This window comes from Lissotriton vulgaris, chromosome 7, assembly GCF_964263255.1.
Source record: "Lissotriton vulgaris chromosome 7, aLisVul1.2, whole genome shotgun sequence".
Lineage (NCBI taxonomy): Eukaryota > Metazoa > Chordata > Amphibia > Caudata > Salamandridae > Lissotriton > Lissotriton vulgaris.
Window position 1 is genome coordinate 324,418,385 of NC_141695.1, and position 25,830 is coordinate 324,444,214.

At 44.7% G+C, this 25,830-nt stretch overlaps 1 protein-coding gene across 4 annotated transcripts in view; it reads left to right on the forward strand.

Annotated features, from left to right (window-relative positions):
• LOC147701483 (AP-2 complex subunit alpha-1) overlaps window positions 1-23,739 on the forward strand; it is a 323,652-nt gene extending 299,913 nt beyond the window's left edge. For 3 of the 4 annotated variants that reach the window (XM_086930156.1, XM_086930157.1, XM_086930158.1), the window contains 4 exons: window positions 7,514-7,630; window positions 16,357-16,426; window positions 16,694-16,828; window positions 21,344-23,739. In XM_086930156.1, coding sequence (XP_086786282.1) covers window positions 7,514-7,630; window positions 16,357-16,426; window positions 16,694-16,828; window positions 21,344-21,421 — 400 coding nt within the window. In that variant the 3' untranslated portion in view covers window positions 21,422-23,739. The remainder of the gene's footprint in view (window positions 1-7,513; window positions 7,631-16,356; window positions 16,427-16,693; window positions 16,829-21,343) is intronic. The other variant, XR_015297469.1, reaches the window with a different exon arrangement.
• Window positions 23,740-25,830: the final 2,091 nt, after the last annotated feature.

A 25,830-nucleotide genomic window follows, 5' to 3' on the forward strand; every position in this document is an offset into this window, starting at 1 on the left:
TACAAATTTGGGTCAGCTCTAAGTCTGATATAAAGGTTTTAAATCTGTTCACTGTATGGTTATTCAGGGCATTCCTTTGTAGATTGAAGTCCCCAAGAAAGATCTGGGTAACTTGATAATCAGCGTTTGTTGAGATGATTTCCATGATTTGTTCAATGAAAGGTAGGTTGTCTCTGGGTGGAAGGTAGATTGTGTAAAGCTTTCAAATTAATCTGTTGTTACTAGCACTATCGATGTATAGGTATTCACATGCATTAAGAGCAGGGGTATCTGACTGTTTCACAGAAAGGGTGTTACGGTAGATGCAGGCTACCCCACTGCGTGGTCTGCTAGCTCTATCTAGTCTAATGATGTTGTGACTAGGGGGAACTGGTAAGTCTAGTATAGAAACAGATGCATCGTTTAGCCATGTTTCTGTAAGGATAACGAGATGGAGCTCATGCGTGAGGATGAAGTCAGAAATATCTGGCTCATGTCTAATAGTCAATCTGCAGTTGAGGAGCATGCATTTCAGGTGAGTTGTGGTGTTAACTGAGAGAGACTATGTAATGGTAATACGGTTAAGATTGGCTTCGTTTACAGCTCTGGAATTGTTTCTGGGTTGGGATTTGGCCAAGACCGTACATTCCGGTATCTCTAATAAGGTTGTAAGTGAGCAGGAGGGCGTGAATGTTGCTTGTTCAGTTTCAAGGGCCGAAAAGGGGCGTTAGGGGAGGGTATGGTTTTCCAGTATAGATTAGTAGAGTAAGGAAGATGGGAAGGCAGCCTCATGCAGAATTTAGCGGCGTGGGTGTCAGTAAAGATCATTGAGGACCTGTTGGGCCTTTATTTGACCACCATCTCTGAGGCGATGTTTGTGAAGCTCTGTAGATCTGCCTTGAGTTGACAAAGGTTGAATGAAATCTCGTCTAGTCAAGATTCCAGAGAAGTGTGGAAACGAGTGGTCCGGGTTTGGGGGAGAAGGCCAGGTGCAGAAGGGAAGCCTTGGGTAGTGGTGTAGGTGTTTTGCTGGTCCGGCCGAGGGTATGCCTGGGTGGAGATGGAATTAAGTGGCAGAGGGGGAAATGAGGGATTTGAGTGCTGAATGAGAGTCATCTGAGATGAGTTGTTAGTCCTGTTACGGGATTCGGGCTGTGACATAGTCGACGAATAGGCCCAGGATGTGGGAGTGCAAGCAGGACCCGCGAGGCAAACAATTTGCATTGAAGTTTCTTTCAGCTGCCTGCTGTATGACAGTGCCAGCTGCTGCCAACAGCATATGTTATCATTTTCAAAGACTTGCCTGAGGCTAAAGCTTCATACGTGGCTACTGTGAAAGATGACAAAAATTAAAATAAAGTGGTGAGTACCCAAAAGTATGCCAATCGGGTACTTACTTGTGATAACACTGCCCCGCCCAAGAAAGTTTAAATTGATGGAGTTCTTTAGTCCAATTTGCACCCAACAATTGACAAATTTGAAATAACATTTTTTCTATTTAGCAGAGTTTTTCTCCTAATAAGATTGATACTGAAATGGCAGAATGTGTCTCATGCTTCACTACTTCAACACACAATTCTACTCGGTCTCTGTTGTGCTTTTGTTCTGCCACTACTGCCCTTACTTTGAGATTGAGAAATCAATAAAGTCTGGCTCTCTTTATGATTCTTGCTCTGCTCAGATCGTACATATGGCAGCTGTTCTGGTCTCTGCACTCTGTTGAACCAACTCTTTGTCACAGGCGCTCTCCCCCATCCCTCTTTGTAAAAAAAACCTTTTGTGCCAATCTGCTGAAAAATAAGTAAATTCTCCACTAATTTCTTTTTGGGTCCTTTCTTGACCGGCCCAGGCTGGTTTCAGGGCCCAGCACTGCACAAACGTAGCAGTTACAGCTGTACATAATGAGCTTTCCATGATTCTTGAACAGGGAGGAGCGGCTACACTCAATTCTCCTGGACCTTTTTGAAACCTTTGACATAGTATGTTCCGATATAGTAGAGGAGAAGCTAGAGCTATTTGGAGTTGCATGTAAGGTCCTGCTCTCTTTTTAAAGGGACCACATCAAGGAGGCCTTCATGCCACCATTGAAGCCATCATGAAAATACACTGCCAGGTTTGTAGCAGCAGTTGATCAAAAATGTTTCTGGATCCAATCTGGCACCTCCGGGGTTTCAAAAGGTGAGGAGTCTGCAGTGAGGTGGTCTTTGTATCTTTCTAGGTCACTCTAACAGAGAAAAGGCTTAAATTGTTGTTGGGATGCTAAGAACAAAAGCTTCCCCATGCAAATGCAATCTTTAAGGATTCTGTGGGTGCAGGGGGACCGTTGGTAGTGTTCATTGCATTGGATTACACCTAGCTGTTGGAAGCATGCAGAGAAGAGGGGTTTAGTCTCAGACACACACCCGAGCTTCATGTCTGAGTAGTTTGAACTCAACATTTTTGGAACATTACTATATAGTGCCTGAAGAGTAGCTGTAGGCTTACAGCTGTTTAGCTGTGGATCACACACTGTGCACAATCCTGCCATCTAATGTGGGACTCTGAACTTTGCAAGTTGTGTTTCTTCGAAGATGCAGTTTCAGTTTTCAGGTAAACTCTGAAACACACATCGAATCAGGACAGACTCCACCTCCATTTTTTCCCCTCCATTCGGAACAGACTTCTCCGTTACCACTGCATATTGGTTGAGAGCTTCGATAACGGAGAATTGGGAGGCTGGAACCTTCCCGGAGAGTATCAAGATTTATCCAAATAATAGTGATTGCTTCTCAACTAAGTGATCTGAAGAGCCTATGGCCAGATCGTATGAGAATGACTTATTTGGGGGAAGGGAATAGAAAACACTCTTGTTTAATTCTGTTGCAATTACAATCACAAGTTCCATGAATAGACCCAACATTGGGTTGGTAACTTGTGCCTTCCTCATTGAAAGTTCCTGTTCGGTATGCAATGCACTGCAAGAAAGCTGTTAAGCACCAATGAATAAAGGTGGGTGAACTTTGTAGAAATGCAGCACCTGACACAAAGCACTGAGCCTCTTTTTATGACATTGAGGGCTTCGATTCAACACAGTTTTGGTTGGGCTTTCTGGTATAGCGGAAGCCCATGAGCTGCAGATTACTATTTCTCTGCCCCCAAATGACTTCCATAAGAAGGCCCGGCCCGGTAGAGCAGCTAATAGATAAACGGATTCATGTGCAGGATGGCTCCTCTTTAAAGTCATGCTCATTAAAGGATTCCCCACCTGATGGTACATCAGCTTCCTATACTGTCGTAAAAAGTGTCAGGTCATCATAAGGTCCAGCTGCTTGTAGTGCCTCATTGAGACACTGTCCAAAACATAGCACAATATACATATTTTGCCCATTCTCCAAAACCACGTCACTATACGGTCAGCTACAAAGTAGTATATTGCAATTTCCTTGGCCTTTCTTTCTTGATACAATAGGCATCAGTAGAAGAAGACTGCACAATAATGCATCATCCTGCTGATGTACAAAAAAGGATGTCATTGAGGAGGGGAAGTTTTATTTAACTGTAACATTAGGTAGGCTCTAGACATTGCAGATACTGGTTCCAGACCAGGAAACACTAGTGTTTTTCTACAAAACCATGGTTAGATCCGCATTTGTGGATTCTGCCCGAGGTCGAAAACCCATTATTGGTCTACCATTTTATGGTCAACACCTCTTTGAACCATAGTTGGTCAAGATGTTAGAAAAAAATCAAGAATGACAGGGATACAGCAAAGGCCATGTGAAAACTCTATCAGCAGGAGCAGCAGAAAAAAACTAGATTTCATAGGTGCAGGCACGACAAGCTTCAAAGGCAATCCCTAGTAATACAAGACAGCCCTACCTGCAGAAGCCTTTTCTGGAGGGACAACAGACAGAAAGTCAGGGACAATACGCCAAAGGAACTTTTCATGGCAACAGCAGAGCCAGAGATACGCACTCCTGCCACCAACCAATGGCCATTCTCTCATTGTTGGGTGGTGACCCCACCACCCAACAACTTTAGGAGGAAGGTCACTGCTGTAGCTTCCGTAGGGGGTGAATATGATCTCTGATCAGTGAGTATTATCCCCTCTTCCTCTGGGCTGTTACTTTGAAGCTCAACCAGCAACCCCCCGCAATTATCTGCACCACCTCCACGAAAAAATCAGCAAAGATCATCATAAAGTGTTAATGGGGGAAGTACAGGTACTTCTCTCAAAAGGTGCAATAGAATTGGCGCCAGTGATGTTATACGCATGATGTGTATTCTCTGTACTTCTTCATTCCCAAAAAGACCAGACTCTGTGGCCTAATGGCTGCATCATTTCAAACTGTTGACGACAACCTTGCCGAACGTCATCCACTTCTACAGGCTGGGAACTATATGCCATTCCTCGATCTTAAGAATGTACACTTCCATATCCCAGTAGATCAGGCTTATCAACAGCATCTAAGGTAGCACCCCTCAAAATCAACAGCCCAAGGAATATTTATAAGATTCCTAGCCAGAGTGGCATCGCACATGTGGCATAGTCAAGTTCATGTGTTGCCATACCAGGACGTCTGGTATGGAGACACATAGGATGCCTTGGCCTCAGTCAACAAGTTCTTCTCCTACACAAATTAAGTTTCACAATCCGTGCCAAAAATAACACCTATGTCCACAACAGACCCAAGGCTTTCTGGGGGCTACACTCAATGCAGTGATAGGGAACTCGTACTGCATCAACAAGAGAGTGGTGGCATTTCAGATGCTGCTTAGTCTTTACCAGGCGTGGTGTCCTCGCAAGTGACTGTGCACTAGGAGGATCTAGTGTTGGTGGAGCACAGCACAGACTGCTATGGTATAGTAAAAAGAAATCTGTCACTGGGCAGATTGTTGCTTGACCCGCAGCCGCAAGTGACCATCAACACAGACGCATGCCTGACAAGTTGTGGAGTGGACATGGGTGCCCTCACTATACAGGGTCAGTGGTTTCCGCAAGAGAGACCTCTCCACGGTGTTGGAGCTCATTATGATGCAGTTAGCCCTTCAATCATTCTGAAAAAGTGTTCACAGCAAAGTGGTCCTGATGCACACATACAACGTGACCACCATATTTACATATAAAACCAAGGGGGTCACACACTCTCCACAACTGTCATTGCCGACCCAATCTGTTTGGCACTGGGTGTTACTTTATCAAATCCATTTGCTAGCAGGACATCTCCTGCAGTGGACAACAACTTTGCTGACATCAGCAGAACACTTCAGGGAAAGCAGGAATGGGAGATGAACTTCAGTTTACTCAATCTGTACTTCCACTGTTGGGGGACTGCAACAGTAGACAAAAGCCAAAGCATTACCTACAGGTACCCACTCAACTGTCCTTTTTGCAATTCCCTGTGGACAAGCTGGTCAGGGATATTTGCTTGTGTTTTGTCCCCCTGCCACTAATCCTTGCGCAGTACAGTAAATGTGTCATGCACCTATAATCACTAATTCTATTTTTTTCTCCCCGGGGTTCAAAAGGACTTTGCAGTCTAGATGCTGTTCCCCAAGAACATCTTTAACTCAAAGTGGCTAGACGGACGCTAGGCACATTCACTAATGCTGCATTCTCAGATCGCAGAATGTTGGAATATAAAAGGGGAATCTTTTAGTATGGAGACTAGGGGCCCGATGTAGGTAATCCCAGATTACCGATTCTTAAATACCCAATCATACCGATTCGGTATGTAAGAACTGGCAATCGGGATGTAGGTAATTTTACCGAATTAATTTCCGGATCAGTATGATTCAGTAATTAATGAAACGGTATTTACCGATTCTGTAATTGCCATTGATTCCTATGGGCCTTGAGGCTCATAGGAATCAATGGCAATTACCGAATCGGTAAATACCGATTCGGTAAAATTATCGAATTTGCAAGGGGGACAGGGTGTCACTTTGACACCCTGTTGCACCGCTGATTCTAGCTTGTGTGCCCTAAGGGCATGTATGTGTGCCACATGGCACAGGTGTACATGCACAGGTGTGCATGTACACAGGAATTCGTTATTTACCATGACTTAGTATGTCATGGTAAATAACGAATTCTTAAGTGCCGGTGGCACTGTTTTCAGTGCCACCTACATCACAAATTTGAGATTCGGTAAATTTACCGATTCGGTAATTTACAGATTCGGCAAATTTACCGATTCTGTAAATATACCGAATCGGTAAATTTAAGGCCCCCTACATCTCAATCACCAAATACCGGTCGGAAACTGCCGAAATCGGCCGTTACCGACCGGTATTTGGTGACCTACATCTGGCCCGTAGTATGTTATCGTACAGGGCTTTGTAAAATATGCATAGTGCTTTAAAGCGTATTCTTTTTCAGTCCAGAAGCCAAGGAAGTTTGGCTAGACCTGGAGTAACGGGTTCATGTTTCCAAATATTTAGCATCATTCTGTTGGACACATTCTGCACAAATAAAGACAGAAAAGTACATAAAGACAGTTGTGCTGGACGCTCACCCTCATTATGTGGAATGGGAATTTAATGTTAACCATTTTTATACAATTACCTTTTATTTTTCGCCCACAGTCTCTATCAATAGCAGTAAAAGCATACCCACATTAGATGCCCAGAGGACCCTCGTGTAATATGTTCACTATAGTCAGTCCTTCAGAAAAAACTAAGGATTTTTTTGTTGCTTTCAGATCTAGGCAATTCTGTCTCAAAGGCAAGGCTGGTACAGTGGATTGTTAAATGCATGCAGTAATATTTCGCCATAGCACATGCACACTGTATGACATACCAAGAGCACACAATGTAATTTTGGGGTAATGTTCTCCTAAATGCACATACAGTCACCGTGTGGACATTCACACCCCTAGAGAAGACTTAGTTGGGGAAACTGAACTGAAAACATTATTCCACATGGGTTCCACCTCTGCTTTCAAGCCACTGCATTAGTGGTTTGGGAAATCCTTTTCAGTCTATGCACATCACGTGATCTACAGCTACATATGCTGCAGATATAAAACTTTACCTGTGACAATTATTTTGCAGCTTCTAGGGCTGTAGATTGACATTCACTCTACACACACCACTGGAAATGAGCACATAGTAACACATGTGGGTGTGTGTGTTTGTGTACTCTCTCTCTCTCTCACGTAAAGTTTGTGTCCAGGTGCATTATGGGTTTCAGGGAAGGTACCACAAATAATCTTCATATCATTTCGAAGTAGAACAACTTGTAATGTTCCGAGCCCAACACTAGTTGGCAGGAATGTGCCAAGATGTGAATCTACAACACTGTAGGCTGCAAACCGATTGTGACAGGTAAGTAAGGTGTTCCCTATCATCCTCGCACACTTTTGTATTGGTTAAATGCTTCTGCTCCAACTTCTTGTTACCAAAGACAAAGGAATGGTTAGTTACCTGCAAACAGGCAATTGACATTTAAGAATGACATTGTGGTTGTGACAGAGCAATGAAATTGGGAGAGTGTTCTTGAGTTTCTCGTGCTCTCCTTCCTCACCACCTTCTATCTTCCCCTCCTCCACAGATACGGGGGTACGTTACAGAACATCACCTTGAAGCTGCCGATCACCATCAACAAATTTTTCCAGGCCACAGAAATGCCCTCCCAGGACTTTTTCCAACGGTGGAAGCAGCTCAGCATGTAAGCTTTGTCCAAACATGTGGGCTGGTGGGGAGTAGATTTGAGGGCATAACATAGGCGTGGGTTGCAGAGAGAGAGAGTCAGGTAGATTCACACACAGTGGAGCCAACAGCTGAGGGTGGAAGCAAGACTACATTAGCATTACATGAAGTTTGTCAAGAGATTCACAGTAATTGCTGCTGCCTATAGACAGAGCTTATATCTGGGAATCCACAAGTGGTGGGAGAGCATGAGTTAAAGGCAGTTGCTTGGGAATCTACAAACAGAAGGATACTTATAGAGCCTGAAAGGAGACAGCTCCCTCTGCCCCGCTCTGTAGGCATGGCTTGTGTCTGTGATTCTGAGCGGATACTTTGGAAACCTCTGAGACAACACACACCTGCCCTTACCCACCCTCTCCATTAAACCAAAGAGAGGGAGAGAGTTGGTGCCTGAGCACTGCGTTGCTACCTGTGAATCAATGCAGATCCGGGCATATTGTAAGAGTACGATTTCAGTGCCTGTAAACACACATAAAGGGATGACGGTAGAGTCTGGAAGCAGTGCTGCTAGCTTTGCAACCCCATAGGTGTAACGTAACACATGCAACATATTCACATAAACAAGGTTGAATAGGAATCCAGGCATGGAACATAGGCTTGTAAATTCAGATGAGTAATATTGTAGGACCATGGATGTAGGGAGCATGTTTGTAAATGTGCAGACAGAGAGCGAGAGCATAAAATTCAGGCTACAGGGTTGTGTTTTTTTTATTTACAGAGTTGGAATGTAAGAGCCTACATGCTGAGCCTGTGCATGTTAGTTCCCACAGCGCAAGAATGTAAGAGTACGGGTGCAGGGCCGTTTCTGTGAATCCTCACAGAGGCAGACCCAAAAGCCTGGGTATGTTGCCTGTGTCTGTGCAACCTCACAGAGCAAGAGTATAATCGCCTAGTGCGTGGCCTGTGTCTGCGCAACCTCACAGAACAAGAGTGTCATTGCCTGGCTGCATGGCCTGTGCCTGTGCGACTTCACAGAGCAAGAGTGTAATCGCCCGGGCCTAGGCCTGTGCGAACTCACAGAGCGAGAGTTTAATCGCCTGGAGGCATGGCCTGTGTCTGTGCAACCTCACAGAGCAAGAGTGTAATTGCCTGGGCAAATGGCCTGTGTCTGTGCAACCTCACAAAGCAATAGTGTAATCGCCTGGGTACGTGGCATGTGTCTTTGCGGACTCACAGAGCAAGAGTTTATTCGCCTTAGTGTATTGCCTATACGACCTCACAGAGCAAGAGTGTAATTGCCTGGGTGCATGACCTTTGTCTGTGCGACCTCAGAGAGCAAAAGTGTAATCGTCTGGGTACATGGCCTGTGTCTGTACAACCTCACAGAGCAAGAGTGTAATCAACTAGGTGCATGACCTGTAACTGTGCGACCTCACAGAGCAAGAGTGTAATCGCCCGGGCCTAGGCCTGTGCGACCTCACAGAGTGAGAGTTTAATCGCCTGAAGGCATGGCCTGTGTCTGTGCAACCTCACAGAGCAAGAGTGTAATTGCCTGGGCACATGGCCTGTGTCTGTGCAACCTCACAAAGCAATAGTGTAATCGCCTGGGTACGTGGCCTGTGTCTTTGCGGCCTCACAGAGCAAGAGTTTAATCGCCTTAGTGTATTGCCTATACGACCTCACAGAGCAAAAGTGTAATTGCCTGGGTGCATGACCTTTGACTGTGCGACCTCAGAGCAAGAGCGTAATCGTCTGGGTACATGGCCTGTGTCTGTGCAACCTCACAGAGCAAGAGTGTAATCATCTGGGTGCATGACCTGTAACTGCGACCTCACAGAGCAAGAGTGTAATCGCCCGGGCCTAGGCCTGTGCGACCTCACAGAGCGAGAGTTTAATCGCCTGAAGGCATAGCCTGTGTCTGTGCAACCTCACAGAGCAAGAGTGTAATCATCTGGGTGCATGACCTGTGTCTCGAGAAAGCCTGGAGAAGGGAACCAACACCGGACAACATGACCGCCCTCAAGCTTGCCACCCGGAAGCACCACCAACTGATCCGCGCCACTACGAAAACTGCATTCAAGGACCGGCTGGACAACAACGCACACAATTGCAAGGAACTCTTCAACATCGTCAAAGAGCTCTCCAACCCCAACGCCGGAAACAACGACATCACCCCATCGCAAGACCTCTGCAACTCCCTCGCCTCCTACTTCCACAACAAGATCGCGGACATACACAACAGCTTCATCACTCAACCGACGCACGCCACAACCGAACCACCGCCCCCCACCACCACCCTCCGCTCCTGGACACCGATCAGCACCGAAGACACCATCCGCATGATGAACTCCATCCACTCCGGATCCCCTACCGACCCCTGCCCTCACCACGTCTTCAACAAGGCCGACGCGGTCATCGCACCCCACCTGCGGGACATCATCAACACCTCCTTCAACACCGCCACCTTCCCTGAGAGCTGGAAGCACGCCGAACTCAGCGCCCTACTCAAGAAACCTACAGCGGACCCCACCGAACTCAAGAATTACCGCCCCATCTCGCTCCTCCCGTTCCCAGCCAAAGTCAGCGAGAAGACCGTCAACAAGCAGCTGGCCGCCTTCCTCAAGACGAATGGATCCCTCGACCCCTCACAGTCTGGCTTCCGAGCCAACCACAGCACCGAGACCGCCCTCATCGCTGCCACGATGACATCCGAGCCCTGATGGACAACGGAGAAACAGCGGCCCTCATCCTCCTAGACCTCTCCGCGGCATTCGACACTGTCTGCCACCGCACCCTTGTGCAGCGCCTCAGCAACGTCGGAATCCAGGAGAAGGCACTGGAATGGATCATCTCCTTCCTCGACGGAAGAACACAGAGAGTCCGTCTACCACCGTACAAGTCAGAGGCCACCGAAGTCATCTGCGGCGTCCCTCAAGGATCCTCGCTGAGCCCCACCCTCTTCAACGTCTACATGAGCCCCCTCGCGGCCATCGCACGCCAACACAACCTCAACATCATCTCCTACGCTGACGACACCCAGCTGATCCTCTCCCTGACCAACTACCCGCCGCCGCCAGAGCCAACCTTCACGAAGGGATGAAAGACGTAGCCGAGTGGATGACGACCAGCCGCCTGAAACTGAACTCAGACAAGACGGAAGTCCTCATCCTGGGTTCCTCGCCCTCCGCCTGGGACGACTCCTGGTGGCCCCCCGCCCTAGGCAGCGCACCCAAACCGACAGACCACGCACGCAACCTGGGCTTCATCTCGGACTCCTCCCTCACCATGACCAGACAAGTCAACGCCGTCTCCTCATCATGCTTCAACATCCTGCGCATGCTACGGAAGATCTTCCGGTTGATCCCCACCGAGACCAGGAAGACGGTCACCCAGGCCCTCGTCACCAGCCGACTGAACTACGGCAACGCCCTCTACGCCGGAACCACCGCCAAGCTCCAGAAGAGACTCCAGCGGATCCAGAACGCCTCAGCCAGACTCATCCTCGGCATCCCACGACACAGCCACATCTCCGGACATCTGAGAGACCTGCATTGGCTCCCCGTCAACAAAAGAATCACCTTCCGCCTCCTCACCCACGCCCACAAAGCCCTACACGATCAAGGCCCCAGCTACCTCAACGACCGCATCAACTTCTACGCTCCCAAACAACATCTCCGATCAGCCAGCCACGCCCTCGCCGCCGTCCCCCGCATCCGAAGAACGACAACAGGAGGAAGGTCCTTCTCCTACCTGGCCGCCAAGACCTGGAACTCCCTACCGACCGACCTGCGCCTGACCCAAGACCACCTCTCCTTCAGGAAGAAGCTCAAGACCTGGCTATTCGAGCAGTAGCAGCACTCCCCCCCCCCCCCCCCGCCCCCTCCCCCCTAGCGCCTTGAGACCCTCCGGGTAAGTAGTGCGCTATATAAATGCCTGTGATTGATTGATTGATTGATCTGTGCGACCTCACAGAGCAAAAGTGTAATCGCCTGGGTGCATGGCCTGTGCAACCGCAGAGCAAAAGTGTAATCGCCTGGGTGCATGACCTGTGTGTGCGCGAGCTCACAAAGCAATAGTGTTATTGCCTGGGTGCATGACCTGTGTCTATGCGACTTCACAGAGCAAGAGTGTAATCGCCTGGGTTCATGGCCGTTGTCTATGCGACCTCATAGAGCAAGAGTGTAATCGCCTGGGCCCGTGACCTGTGTCTGTGCGTCCTGCCAAAACAAGAGTGCAGTCACCTGGTAGCCTGAACTGTGAAAGCACACACAGTGAGATTGTGAGTGAGTGAGTGAGTATACACTTGTAAAGCGCATGGCTACCAAAGGCCTCCCAGCGCTAGAGACAAAGCATAAATCGAGAAAAGCAGCAAATTTAGGGGAAAAGCAGAGTCTTTAGAAGTTTGCGGTGAGCCTAAGCTCTGGGCCTGTGTCTGTGTTAGCACACTGAGAATGTGACAGTCTGTGTGCAGGGCCTGTCTGTGAATCCACACGCAGTGACAGTCTGGGTGCAGGGGCTGTGTTTGTGAATCCACACGCAGGAAGACTGTAGGAGCCTCGGTCCAAGACCTCTGTGTTGTACCTTACCAGACGTAGCTGAGTTGTGTCTTTGTAGTTTTTTTATTAGTCTTGGTTTCAGGATGGTATCCATGTGCATCAGGATGACAATCATGTACATCAACTTGGTATGCATATACTACAGCTGATAGTCCATATATAACAGCCCCAACAGGAGCAGCCTGCCTACTGCCCAGCCCATCTTCAACTGTCCCACTTCACTCATACAGGCACCCAAGCATTCCATGCGTCTCTGTCACACCAACATTCCACTCAGAACACTTACACTGGCCGAGCAGCAAGGAGCTAGGTAAACTGGGATGAACATAAGTAAATAAGCAGGATATAACATATCCCCCTCCTTTTAGATGAAAATGAAAATAACAATACTACATGGGATGAACTATACACAAGAAAACACATATGCAGAAAATAGTTCGAAACTCAGGGATGCACAGTAAAATACAACATCTCAAGAGAGTCTGAACAATTGAGAAACCAGAAACAAATTGATCAGCAATATCAAATAAATTGACATTCAATATCTCCCATCCTCCTCCATAAAAACAATTTAAAAACAGTTTGTAACGTGTAGCAAATGGTGATACGCACCCAAGACAAAATAACGTACGCTGTGAAGATAAGAATAAAAACCCATCTCGACACCCATCATGTAAGGGTCAAACACTTGGGACTGTAACCCATAAAGTCATCCCTCCTGTAAGCGTTTTTTTTTAATTTAACCATGTATATGAGACTGGAACCGATAACCTACCCCTGATGTAAGGGTGAGTAACTTATGTAAATGGTCCATGACCCATAAAGACATACCCTGTGTAAGGGTTAATACCATGAACTGTGTAAATGGGACAGACACCCATTGAGACAGCAAACAAGATGTGCAGCACAGGGCGACTTATACACAAAGTAAAACAAACGTGCAGCACAAGGTGACTTACACACCATTTAACAAGTGAAAGGATACGTGTAACACAAGGTGACTTACACACCGTATAGATAAGACGTGTAGCGCATGGCGACTTACACAACGTTAACAGATCTCACATGTAAAGTAGTGTAACTACGAAACAGAAAGGTGGGAAACCACCCACCAAGAGACTAGAACCTCCCTCATGTAAGGGAGTGTGAAAAATAAACAAAGAGATGGGTGACCACGACCCACTAAAACACTAGGACCTCCCCTATGTAAGGGTACCTATGCTTCCAAAGTAAATGGGCAAAACCAGCCCCCAACGCAATCCCAAGAGTAAGGGATGTGTATAATCCAAAGTATGAGAAATGTAATGGGAAAAGTATAACAGCTACGTATATGATGTGAGAATACAGTAAAACTAATGTGTCAAACCACCAAGCAAACACAGAATAACTGGGAATAGTCATGAGCACGGCACACATAACTCCATATGACACTGGTGAAAAAAATGTCAACCATATTGCATGCAATGTCATTAATAACCACCAAAAATTTGTCAAATACAATAAATCCATACAACGTGGTTTTGAGCACTGTCGAAGTGTATACCTAGAAAACAAAAGGCAGAGTTAGTGGACTCATACTTAGGCAATAAATCCAATATGTAATAAAACAGTATAGAAATATTCATTCATCCATTTTGAGTGAGAAGAATATCACTGCCAAAGTTATGAACAATCATCCAGTTGTTGGTAAGTTCACCCACAACCTCCTGTGGGAGTACTGAGTTCCAAGAACGACAAGCAAACACGCCAAACCAAAACCAGATAGAAGAGGAAATCACTACAGATGAGGGCACGTTGAAACTGTGATCTCAGACATGAAGACTCTTGAAGATGTAATGTTAAAAAGAAACTGATATAAAGTTTACCTTCTAACCATGCCGTACCGTTTGGAGTTCTGTTATGTTATGTTAGTATGAATTTGTAGAGCGCACGTTCACCCCAGGGTTTCTTGGCGCTGTGTGCCGCTAGGGAACCCTTCCTGGCTTTTCCTGTGAGATGGTCCCTAGTGGGCATCCCCAAGGTGAAGCCAGGCATCCCCGGCAGCAAGGGGGCCATTGTGGAGATTAAGCAAGCTATTTCCCAGAGTTGCAGCGTGGGACCCATGGTTAGAGAGGCACCGAGGCGAGATTTATCGAGCCCGCTGACATTGGTTCCGTACCCTGCCGCGTCTGGAATTGAACCCTGGTCCCGGGCCGACCTCTGCTTCTGGGTCTGCCGCCTCTAACCGGTGAGCCACACTTCTCAGTTAGACTGGGAACGTTGTTGTTTATGTAATGTCACACAGTCCGCAGAACTCGTACCAGGATGATCGAGTATAGAAACAGGCAGGAAAATACATGATACTAGATAGACCCGGTGTTTATGTGCTGCCTTCAACACAAGCTGACGGCACGCAGTAACGACCACGCCGGGTGGCTTACGGTTGCAGCATTCTGAAAAGTGTCATTTGGCATCTCGAAATGCTGCCTAGGAACAGACACAGCGTACCCGTTCCTGCTCGCTGCACATCCACGTGACCACATGTTGCGGGTAAGACTGCGCGCGCTTTTAAAGGCTTGTGCCTCCGAGTTCAAATTGCACTGTCGCAGTTAAACCGCCTTCGCCTCAGTAAAGACACAGGCGAGAATAATCACATTAAAACCAGAATACGTTTCACCTTTGATGGCCCCTCTTGCTGCTGGTACAGCGACCACGTTGTGAAAATGGTATATAATTGCCTGTAGTTGTAAAACACGCAGAAACATGCCAGTGAAGCGTTGTGGTCCCAGACCAAAGCGTGTACACATTCCCCAAAGGCGATGGCACAGTGTGCAGCGATATCTCATTCCACAGCACACACATGGAAAATAATGAAACAAGTCGTATCCTTTAGACGAGAACACTTCTTTAAAATTCCTCAGTGTCTTGTAGCAGCAATTGGCAGATAAATAACGCTGTGAAGGAGAATGTTTCAAAGCTCATTACGATTTAAGTCCTTAGACCCGCATAAATTTTACGTTTGAATGAACACCAAGATTTCTCAGCATATGAAGCATGTCCATGCCAAGGCTGTCCACAGATAAGGACACTGGTGGGAAGGGCAGGCCTTCAATGTGGACTCTTTTATCTAGTTTCTGTAGATTTCCATAGTTTGTGTTTCCATTCCATTGACATCTTCTGTAAATCCAGTAGTACGCATAGGTGTGTCTCCAGATCGTCGCCAACCTCACTCACACAGTCACCCAAGCATTCCATGCATCTCTGTCACACCAACATTCCATTCACAACACTCACACTGGATGAGCAGCAAGGAGCTAGGTAAACTTGGATAAACAGAAGTAAATAAGCAGGATATAACACTGTCTGTGAATCTTCACATGGAGAATGTAAGATCCTGGGAGTAGAGGCTGTGCTTGAGTGCACATTGACCAATGGTCTTCAAAAATGTAATGCTGCACCTCCTTGTGTAGAGAAAAACGCCCCCAGAATGGTAAACTTTTTCTCTTATATAGTTCTGTAAAACTCAACGTTTCTGAACCGATTAAGCAACTCAAACTTGACAGTTTTGTCAATTTTCCATTTTCATGCAGTCAAATACTTTATTGCCAACAAATGTGGAAGTATCCACAGTATCGTCCTTTATCGTAAATGGGGGAGAGGAACTTGACCTTCAATCCCCAGCTAGCGCTGGGATGCTTCCGGGTAGCCATGCGCTCTACAAATGTCCTTCCATTCCATTCCAATCCATTCCACTTTGATACCTACTTCCTGCCAGGACATGAGTGAAAAAAAGTTATTACTGGTGGCCCATTACAGAGTTGCACAGTTCCAGTCTGTTTTCTTTCACTAAAACCACAATTCTTCTAAGTATTAAGTGGGTCTGTATTCCTGCATGGTATAATAAATTATCCTCTTGCCAGAGCCTGGAGACCTTCTGGGACCCATGGGGCCCACCTGCCCAGTTTGAAGGGAGGGGAATATGCCACCTACCATGTTTAAATAGGAATTTGAATCATAAGGTGACAGTTTTGGCCGCCGGAGTTTTTCTTTTATATGAACCACCAGCACACCAGGGTCTTGGAGCACAGTATGACCAGGCATACTGCCTATGGGAGTTGGAGGGGGCATAATCTTGTAAAGAAGGAGAGAACAGATTTTTGATGATTTGTCTTGAGATTAAATTCATTGTTTTTTTTGTTGGTGGTTTCAGCCCACAACAGGAGGCACAGAAGATATTCAAAGCAAATCATCCAATGGATCCGGAGGTGACAAAGGCCAAGGTGAGGGAGGCAGTTTGAACTAAGCCGGGAAGGTTGGACCGAGAAGGGGTTAGAAAGAGGTGTATCGAGACAATGCAAGGCATTTTGTGAATGTTGGATGAGCCTGTGTCAACTGAAGAACTGTCTTCACAGTGCATCAGCTTTGTAATTGACCAAATGTGATTAATTGTATAGTACACCATCATGCGGTCCTGGCTGGGTGGGGCCTAAAGAGGAGGTCGAAAAGCCCTAATAACTGTCTATATATGTTCCATTTTCCTGCTCTAGCTGTTGGGCTTTGGTTCGGCACTGCTTGAGAAGGTGGACCCAAACCCGGACAACTACGTTGGAGCTGGAATCATCCAAACAAAATCCCTTCAGGTTGGCTGCTTGCTGCGTCTGGAGCCCAACATACAAGCACAGGTAACATAAGATGGGTGAAAGGTTCTAGAGCTGCTCTGCTGGGTTCAGTGGGAAATTGGGGTGAGGTGGATCTGCACACCATATGTAAACAAATTAATGAATATCTTTTATCACCTTTGTTAGTTTTAGCGTGCACTCTAGTTGAGGCCTTTAGAAAATTCCAAACATGTATTTAGATCTCAGATTCTACTATGTTTTTCCAATCACATTTATTATTATTTATTACTGATATGTTCTCTTCTTTTGAATTCTCTTCAAAAACATGAAACAAAAACTGCATACATTATTCCATATCTGTATATTACACATACATAACTCATTGACAATGTTCGCTTGTCTTATTCCCAAATCACATAGTTTTTAGCACCTCAAAATAAATGAATAAGTCTCATCTGTTTCAGTTCACAAAATTACTATCAGAGTCCCAATGCATTTCGGGTTGCACATTCAACCCTTCGTCAGGGGATTAATAATATGTAGATGCAGGTTCTCGTCTCATTGGGGTCTTTACTTTAGGTGTTAAAAGTTCATCACATGTGTATCCGGATGTAATACTCAATCAAGCTGTTCATACCCTATCACAAAAAACACGTGATGAACTTTTAACACCTAAAGTAAAGACCCCAATGAGACGAGAAGTGTTTGTAATAAAAAACTCGGTGCAAACTTCCCAGATTAAATCCATCATTAGAAATCGCTGGGAACTTATTGAAAATGAGCCAGATTTTCTCACAGTATTTCATGGTTCTCCACTTTTTGCACACACAAGGACGAAAAACCTCAGGGAACTTTTGAAACCTTCCAAAAGAAGTGGCAGACTAAAAGTTAGAGGCATAATGAAGTGTTACAATTGCGGACAATGTGGCAACGTCATCACTGGCGACCAATTCATGCATCCACACAAAGCATTAAACTGAGGAGCAACTCAGACTGTACCACAGAAGGAGTCATATACGCAATCAAATGCCCATGCGGTTTGGTTTATGTAGGACGGACCAGTAGAAAAATTAAAACCAGAATAGTGGAACATAAAAGTCGAATTAGGAACCAAAATACCACTTCTCCATTAGCTAAACATTGGGCAGAAGCGAAACACACTATTCCCCAATTAAGATATACAGTGTTAGAAAAAGTGGAAAGTATTCAAGGAATAGAATTTAATACTCTCCTGGCCAGGAGAGAAACCCATTGGATCAAGTTGTTAGGCACTGTTTTTCCTGCAGGACTCAATGATCATTATGAATTATTATGCTTCCTTTAAATGCTATACTGTTTTCTTGAGATTGTAAGGGAGTACACTGGGATTCTTCCCGTATAGTTTCACTTATTCATAAAATTGAATTACATGCTTGGGTATGCTTCAGCACTTTTCACTACTTTCACCACTATAATTTCGCTTCCTCTTTTACACAGCCTTTGGTCTACATTTTTGTTGAATAGGCATATTTTTTATCATTACTGTGAGATATCTCATAAAAAAGGAAATAAATACTGTTTTTTACTAGAATATAACTATATTTTTTAGAGGGTGTTTCCTTCATCCTCGGGTATTATCTTTTATATTTTGGACATCTAGCCATTGCAGCCTTCCGTTTGGACCACACGTGGTTCTTATGCAGTTTAGCGGGGCGCCATAGCTAGTACATATTACAGCTCCCTCCACTACAGAAAGTCCCCTTTCTGTTTCCCAGCTTCTCAATAGATACGGGCGAGTTCCGCACCACGTGATCTGATGGGCGGACTCGCGTTCACGGAGAGTTTCTAGATGTCGGCTTCAATAACCTCAGGTTAGTGCACGGACCGTTGTCCGTTTAACAGCACATTTTTTACGCATTTATAATGCGTTTAGGTGCTCGTGTGACACCTACGTTTTACTTTTACAGGTTATCTATGACCAGGTGGCCAGTTATGGTTGGAGCTCGTTGATTGCACAGGCGGTAAGCGATTTGATTAGGCTGTTAAACACGGTGATTACCTTAGTGTCACTCGATTGGGATACTTATCTGGGCTTGTTTTATACTTAGGTAGTAGGATTGTCGAGTGTGCCACAATACTTTGGAATACACCATTTTGGATGTATTATAATAAGAATATAGGTACGTTTACACGCATTGTCAAATCTTCCTATCTTGAGTTGAGCACGGGTCGGCACGATTATTTTTCTTATCGTAACACGGGTTCCTATTTTCTCATGGTACCTTTCACTGCCACAGCCTATTCTTTTAAATTTACTTGGTTTGTCACTCGTATTACTTATAGGTTACTCTATTTCCTCTCTCTTCACGGAAAGGTTACATTGGGTATTTTTTAAGGGTATGTTTTTTCCTTTCTTGAGGGGTCTCCCAGTGGCACCCCCCAGTTTTGTGTTTATATACATTGCGTTGTCTATGTGAACTTTGGAAACAGTTTTTGCTCTGTTGCTGTTTTGTAGATCCCGTATAATTTGAACCACAGGACGCTGACATTTACAAGACATTTGAACCTGCATCTACATATTATTAATCCCCTGACGAAGGGTTGAATGTGCAACCCGAAATGCATTGGGACTCTGATAGTAATTTTGTGAACTGAAACAGATGAGACTTATTCATTTATTTTGAGGTGCTAAAAACTATGTGATTTGGGAATAAGACAAGCGAACATTGTCAATGAGTTATGTATGTGTAATATACAGATATGGAATAATGTATGCCGTTTTTGTTTCATGTTTTTTAAGAGAATTTAAAAGAAGAGAACATATCAGTAATAAATGTGATTGGAAAAACATAGTAGAATCTGAGATCTAAATACATGTTTGGAATTTTCTAAAGGCCTCTGGCCCACTTGCAGTGCCTCTAGCAGTCCAAGGTCTTCCTCGGGCTCATAACTACACTTCAGTGGGAAATTGGCAGTAGGAAAGTAAGGGAAAGTGGACTTTTCGTCAAGAAAGGACTTTCCAACAAATTGCCATCAGTGACCCGATCTCCTTGTGTTAGATATATTTTTAAAGCAGACCTTCATTTAGGTTCTGTTGACTTTGAATTTTATCAATTTCAATATTAGGTAGAAGTTGTCTTTGCAATTGTGGGTTGTCTGCGGTGACACCTCAAATATAGCCCTGTTGGATCTCTAAAGCTGCCCAAGGCAAAAAGACCCTCTGGGTCCCAGAAATACACCCCTAAGTACATGATACTTTGCAGACAACAGGTTGGGACTGATGTCTCCAAAATATTAACTATAACTGTTTTGGATGACAGGCAGGAAAAGAAATGTTTATGTGTGAAGAAGCTATTTTACTTGTGATTCCAGACCAGAGAATGGTATTGCAGAACCCTCATGCTGCCAGGGTGAAAATAAGTAACTGCAATACCAAATACTAAATTGTGTAATCATTTGAAAAGCAGAGGTTAAATATCAGTCGGAAATATGTAGGTAATGGAAGTAAATCTCAACTGTCCTGTTCTACTTACCCTTTATGATTCAGTTAGCTTCACACAAAACATATTTGTCCATTCGTTTGTTTATCTGGGAGCACTTCCTATTCCCCACCAACCCCAAATCGTTTCATTGGCTGCCACGGTTCCATTCCTTCCCACCTAGGTTTGCATTATAGAAGTACCTGTTTCCAAATGCATGCACACACACACACAGACATGCACATTGTCCCTCTCTCTCTCTCTCTCTACCTCCTGCCCCCAACCACCATATCTGGCATGTCTAGCAGTATAGCAATGAAAGGACTGCCCCAAAGGCAGCCTTATTCCGCCTGTCTCAGCTAGTTGTTGGTAAAAGGCGATCAGATTTCTTAATTGCAATACGTTACTGTTAATTGTAATGCATTACTGAAGCAGAAGAGCTGTACAGGGCCTGAAGTGCCAAGAAACTCAGTTCCCGTGGACTGGATGAGCTCATTGTTGCATTAGTGATCATGCTAAATATTCCATAAAATGTTATCCAATTTTGCAAAGCATTACGAGCAAATTCTGCTTTAAAATTCACCCATTTACACAACTGTATTAATTTTCCAATGGCATATTTTTGCATGTGCATTTATCATATCTATCTGACATAAGTGCTAATGATCACCCAAATGCCTTTCCTGCTCTGGATGAAAATTACCCCATGGGCCTTTGGCAAACCATAAGGCATTGTGTTTTTTCCTACGATCTGTGTGTATTTTAGTGAATATTTGTTGCAAAATGTGCTTTCAAACGCATGCTTCAACAATACAATTTCATAATTTCCTTGGTGAGATGAGCGCCCTCTTCCCATCTTTAAACTGTCATATGAAAGAATGAGCTTATGTGTTCAGCACTGCATAGCCTCTTGAAACTATATGAAACAAGCGCTTCCATCTGTGCGTAAAACACTTACTAGCACAGCATCTCCCTACACACTACTCCTTATACTCCATAAACCCACAAAAACATAGTTCACCTGTTCATTTGATGGCTGAGGCCTACCCACCTCACCAGATCTAAAAGCGAGAACTATCCACATGTGATTAACAGCTACTTTGTTTTCTCCAATTTCTAGATGTACCGCCTGACTCTGCGAACTAGCAAGGAAGCTGTGTCCAAACACCTCTGCGAAGTCCTGGCAAAGCAGTTTTAGAACAAGGAAAAACAGCCAGTAGACAAAAAAACACTATCAACACATAGGGCATAATGGCATCGTGCGGGCGAGTGTGGAAGGGTGTGTGTATGTGCGTGCGTGTGTTTACATGATACGTCCATCGGTGCGTGCATCTGTCCTATCTATGCATATTGTCTTACAGTCTTATCGACATCCCAGTCGGAGAGTGTAGCATTCTGCCATTGGAACCCCAGAAGAACGGTTATGGCATTGGAACTTGTGGGAGTCCTGCATTGAGGAGAGATGCCTAAAGGGCCATTCTCGTGTGCCGGGAAGGGAGGTTCTGTGGATCCTACGCAGGAATAATGTACGACCGCTTATGACCACTTTCTAAGGTCATGGTGGATTCCTGGCACAGCTAATGTGGCCACCTTTAAGATTTCATGCTGAAGTGACTTTTATGACTGAATAAACATTGTGGGCTCTGAGATGGGAGGTTCATCCCCAACAAAGTTTGCATGCATCAGGTACTGACCGTTTAGGTGGCACCTGCCTTGGAGCAGAGCCCATTTAAGCAGAAACATTTTGAGAAGAGTACTGTCTTACAGGGAACACTGACGACATGGAGGCTTGAGGATGACTGTTCTCTCTGCCTTGACTGTGTACTGCCCAGGAGGGCCACAGCAGAATGAGACCAGAGCAGAGAAACAATCTCACCCTCTTTTATCTGTGAGGCGAGAGTTATCTTGCCTTTTTGCTCTATTGCTTCTACCAGTGTCTTCAGATTGTATTTGTATTTCTCCTGGTGTGTTACTCTCACCACTGTCACAGGCTTTGGGTATTGGTATGTCTGAGTGTCGTGGGAAGGAGCAGTGATCTGCACAGTGTGTGTGTTTTTTTATAAACTGTCCATGGCCTGTAATTTAGTTTGTGTGTGTTTAAGGTGCGTGTCTTTTTGAGTATGCCTGTGTGTTTACAAGAGTAGTTTTGCCTTGTATGGGGTATTGGATTGTTGCTTCTGCTAATCCCCAATGTATGTCTTTTGGTTATTTGCGTGTACATAGGTGTGATTCATGCCCTTTCTCAATATCGAGTGGCTGTGTGCCAGTACAGGCTCATTCCATGTGCTGCTGTGAGTGGATCAGTTATATTCTAAACTTATGTACAAACACAGGAGTCTGTATTGCTTATGTGTATTCCCACTTGAATTACGTGAGTGTGTGTGTGTATCTTTCTCTGTGGGCAGACTTCGTTTCCACGATTCTGATGGGATGTGAGGATGATCTGGAATTGCAGTCAATGCATTTGCTGGGCTTGGGGTCTCTTGGGAACTTTATGAGAAAGTCAGCCATAGAGGCTCCCTCCAGCATGTCAATTCAGAAAACATAATATAACCCACATTGTTTGCACATTCAGATCTACATATTCCAAGGAATGTAAACACCTCTTTAACAGATAGGACCCATTCGCTGTCAATGGACGAGATAACAGGGATAAAGGAAGGGGGTCCAATCCCAAAGTCCTGCTGTCTAGGTGTTTAATTCTATGAGAATCCCTTGGTTCCGTGATGCGAGTATAAGCCACTGAAATCGGTTTGCACAAAATATCAGCCTCTGCCAGTGTGAGACTGTACAAATTAATTGATCAATTAATATTCCCAGTATTATGTTCATGATTTATTTGAAGAATCATTCTTTCCTCTTTCTTCTTTCCCATGATAAGCTTCATATGATTTCCTTTTTTCAAGCCCCAAGCACAAATAATTTGCTACTGATTTATTCCCTGCCACCGTAAAAAGAAGTGTGTACCTGATGTTTGACTGCTTCATGAGGAATGATTACTCATTGCCATTTCACCATTTGCGTCACACTACCACCACAACTTTTTTCCCAGCAGGGTTGTGCAGCTCTACCAATGCAGTCTGCAGTAGTTGTTGGAAAAGGTGGTCCTTTCGCCCGGACTGCTTTTGCCTATTCTTAATAGGTGAGCTTAAAACCAGGTGGTCAGATTAGACTGTGAATGCAGTGTTAAAACAACAATCTGTTTACAAACTCAGACTGATTTGAGATGTTCAGAAGAAGAAAGTGCATTACCGTTCTGTCTATAGTGTCTTCCGTCCTGCCTCGGGGACTAGTGTGCACCATTATATTGGCTGACGATGGGTACATAAACTGAGACTGAATTAGAACAGTCTCTCCAAATATACACATCGTTGGAGCCCATATTTCCTAGATACGTCAGTCTTCTGTACATATCCCTTCATAGTTTTATCTATTTTATTTGCAAAGTCTAGTTTTCAACCTGCGTGTTGTAACGATCGTACCCTACCAGTAAACAAGAAGATATGATCTCAAGAATAAGCTGGGTGTGTGGAGCCAGTCTTGGGAATGTGACAATGTTAAGGCACATGTTCTACACATCAAAATATAATCTAAGATTCTAAATGTAAGGTGTAAACTCTGTTTCAGTTAAAACAAATAATTGTATATATTTTAGGTAAGAAAAACGGCTTGAGACGTCCTTTGTGTTCCATTGGACATGTGATGCCAGTGGGAAGAGTTTCGGGAGTTGTGTAAAACTGTAGGATTGCTCAAATAGACCCTGCACAGAGGCACATCTACTTTGCTCCCACCTGCCTTCTTCCACTAATGTGGTCTCCATATATTGTTATAACTGAATCTTCGTCCCCAGCTTGAATCTGTTTCTGCCTTCACATTCTTCTGTATCATAATAATGACCAAGATAAAGGTTTCATATTCTGATAAATTACAGCCATTCCCATCAAGTCTTAAAATACGTTCGTCTACTCAAAAAAAATTTTTGAATCTCTGTGTACTTCCAACAGGAACTCTTAATGCTCACTGGTGAAATTCCTTCAGAAGGACTCATTCCTTCTAACCATTCTCCTCTCTCTGCTTTTCTTTGGGGAATGAATCTTTCTTTTAGGTCTCACCTAGGCAGCTTTTGCGCGGTCTCTGCATGCTATGCTGAATTTAGGATATGGGACTACCCCTGTTACATATGTTATTACTCAGAGCTAGTGAGCACTATTTCTTTAAGCTGGAGTACTCAAGACCAGTGTTCATGGTTTACAGAGCTCTGTTGTAAACAGCACTGTAAATCATGCTCTTATCTTGCCACGTTTGCTATGCATTTAATGACCGAGGTCTACTTTGGCTGCAGCTGCGCCTCCACCCTCCTGCTTTTGGAAACGCATGCCCTGGCGATACATTCCCTGCCTTTCGATGGCTGCTGATGCCTCTGTCTCAGAGCTCCACAAGCATATTTAATGCAGTAGGTCTCGCAGTTGTGAGAGTTTGAGCTATTGGCATTGTAAATGACAATGCCTGTTATTGATGTTTTTTGAAAACCTGCAGGTGGTGCGTAAACAGGCACTTTGTACTTATAGTCGTTGCTCACAAGAAGCAAGGCTGGCAGCATCTGTGCCTCTGATTCGGCATTTTCTTATTAACTCTTCGGGATCTTAATTTGTCCTTCATTTGACAAGCTGTTCACTATTTTCCTATTCACACCTCCTTTAGAACATAACTTTCTTGTTGTGTGACCTCCTAACATGAATGAACAATCATGGGATTCCTCATAGGGCCAAATACGGGAACGTATCAGTCACTGCCATGGACAAGTGCTGCGGATAACTTATTTTTATTTAACTTTGTATCAGTGTAATCATTTTATTCAAACTTCTGTGATTTCAGTAGGCCCACCACCTTGCCCCTGCCCTTTTAGTTTCATTACTCTGCCATTTCAGGATATTTGGTTATCAGCCATTAATTTTCGAACTAGTGAAGCTTCCTATGCGTTTATTTCGTAGCTTTTTTACATTTTCGCTACTCTTTTTGCATTTTTTTTTTTTTTTTTAAATTTTTGAAAACCTTTATTGTGCATGTAATAAAAAAACAAATACGGGCCTACAACCATCCGGCCGGCCACAGTACGTTTGAGCACAGGTGCTAGCAATACGGTCCCCCATCGGCATCAGGTGATCTAGCAACAATTAATAACAGGTACACTGGAAAATTATGTCGCCAGGGAGAAGGAGCAGTGAAGGTTAAATTTTAAGGTTTTTCCGATTAAATAGAAATCAATGAAGGATAGGTGCAAAGGAGATCTGAGTCCGTACAGTAGTTCCCCCACATGAGTAGGCAGCAGGAATAATAGCAGCAATTGCGTGAAGCACCCCATCATAGTGGCAATAGAGTAAAAGAACAAATTGGACAACAGGAACCATGCTCGTAACACTCCCAGCGCCACCCACTCCAAACCATCCCCTATCACAGACCCAGAAAGGAAAACAGTATAAGAAAGCGCAGAAAAGTGAGAAAAAGGCCCATAGAAACTAAATAAGGAAAATGAAATCTACCCCCCCACCCTACACCAATGCGGAGGCTACGGCCTACCCCCCCCCCGACAATGTGCCTGTCGCCCAT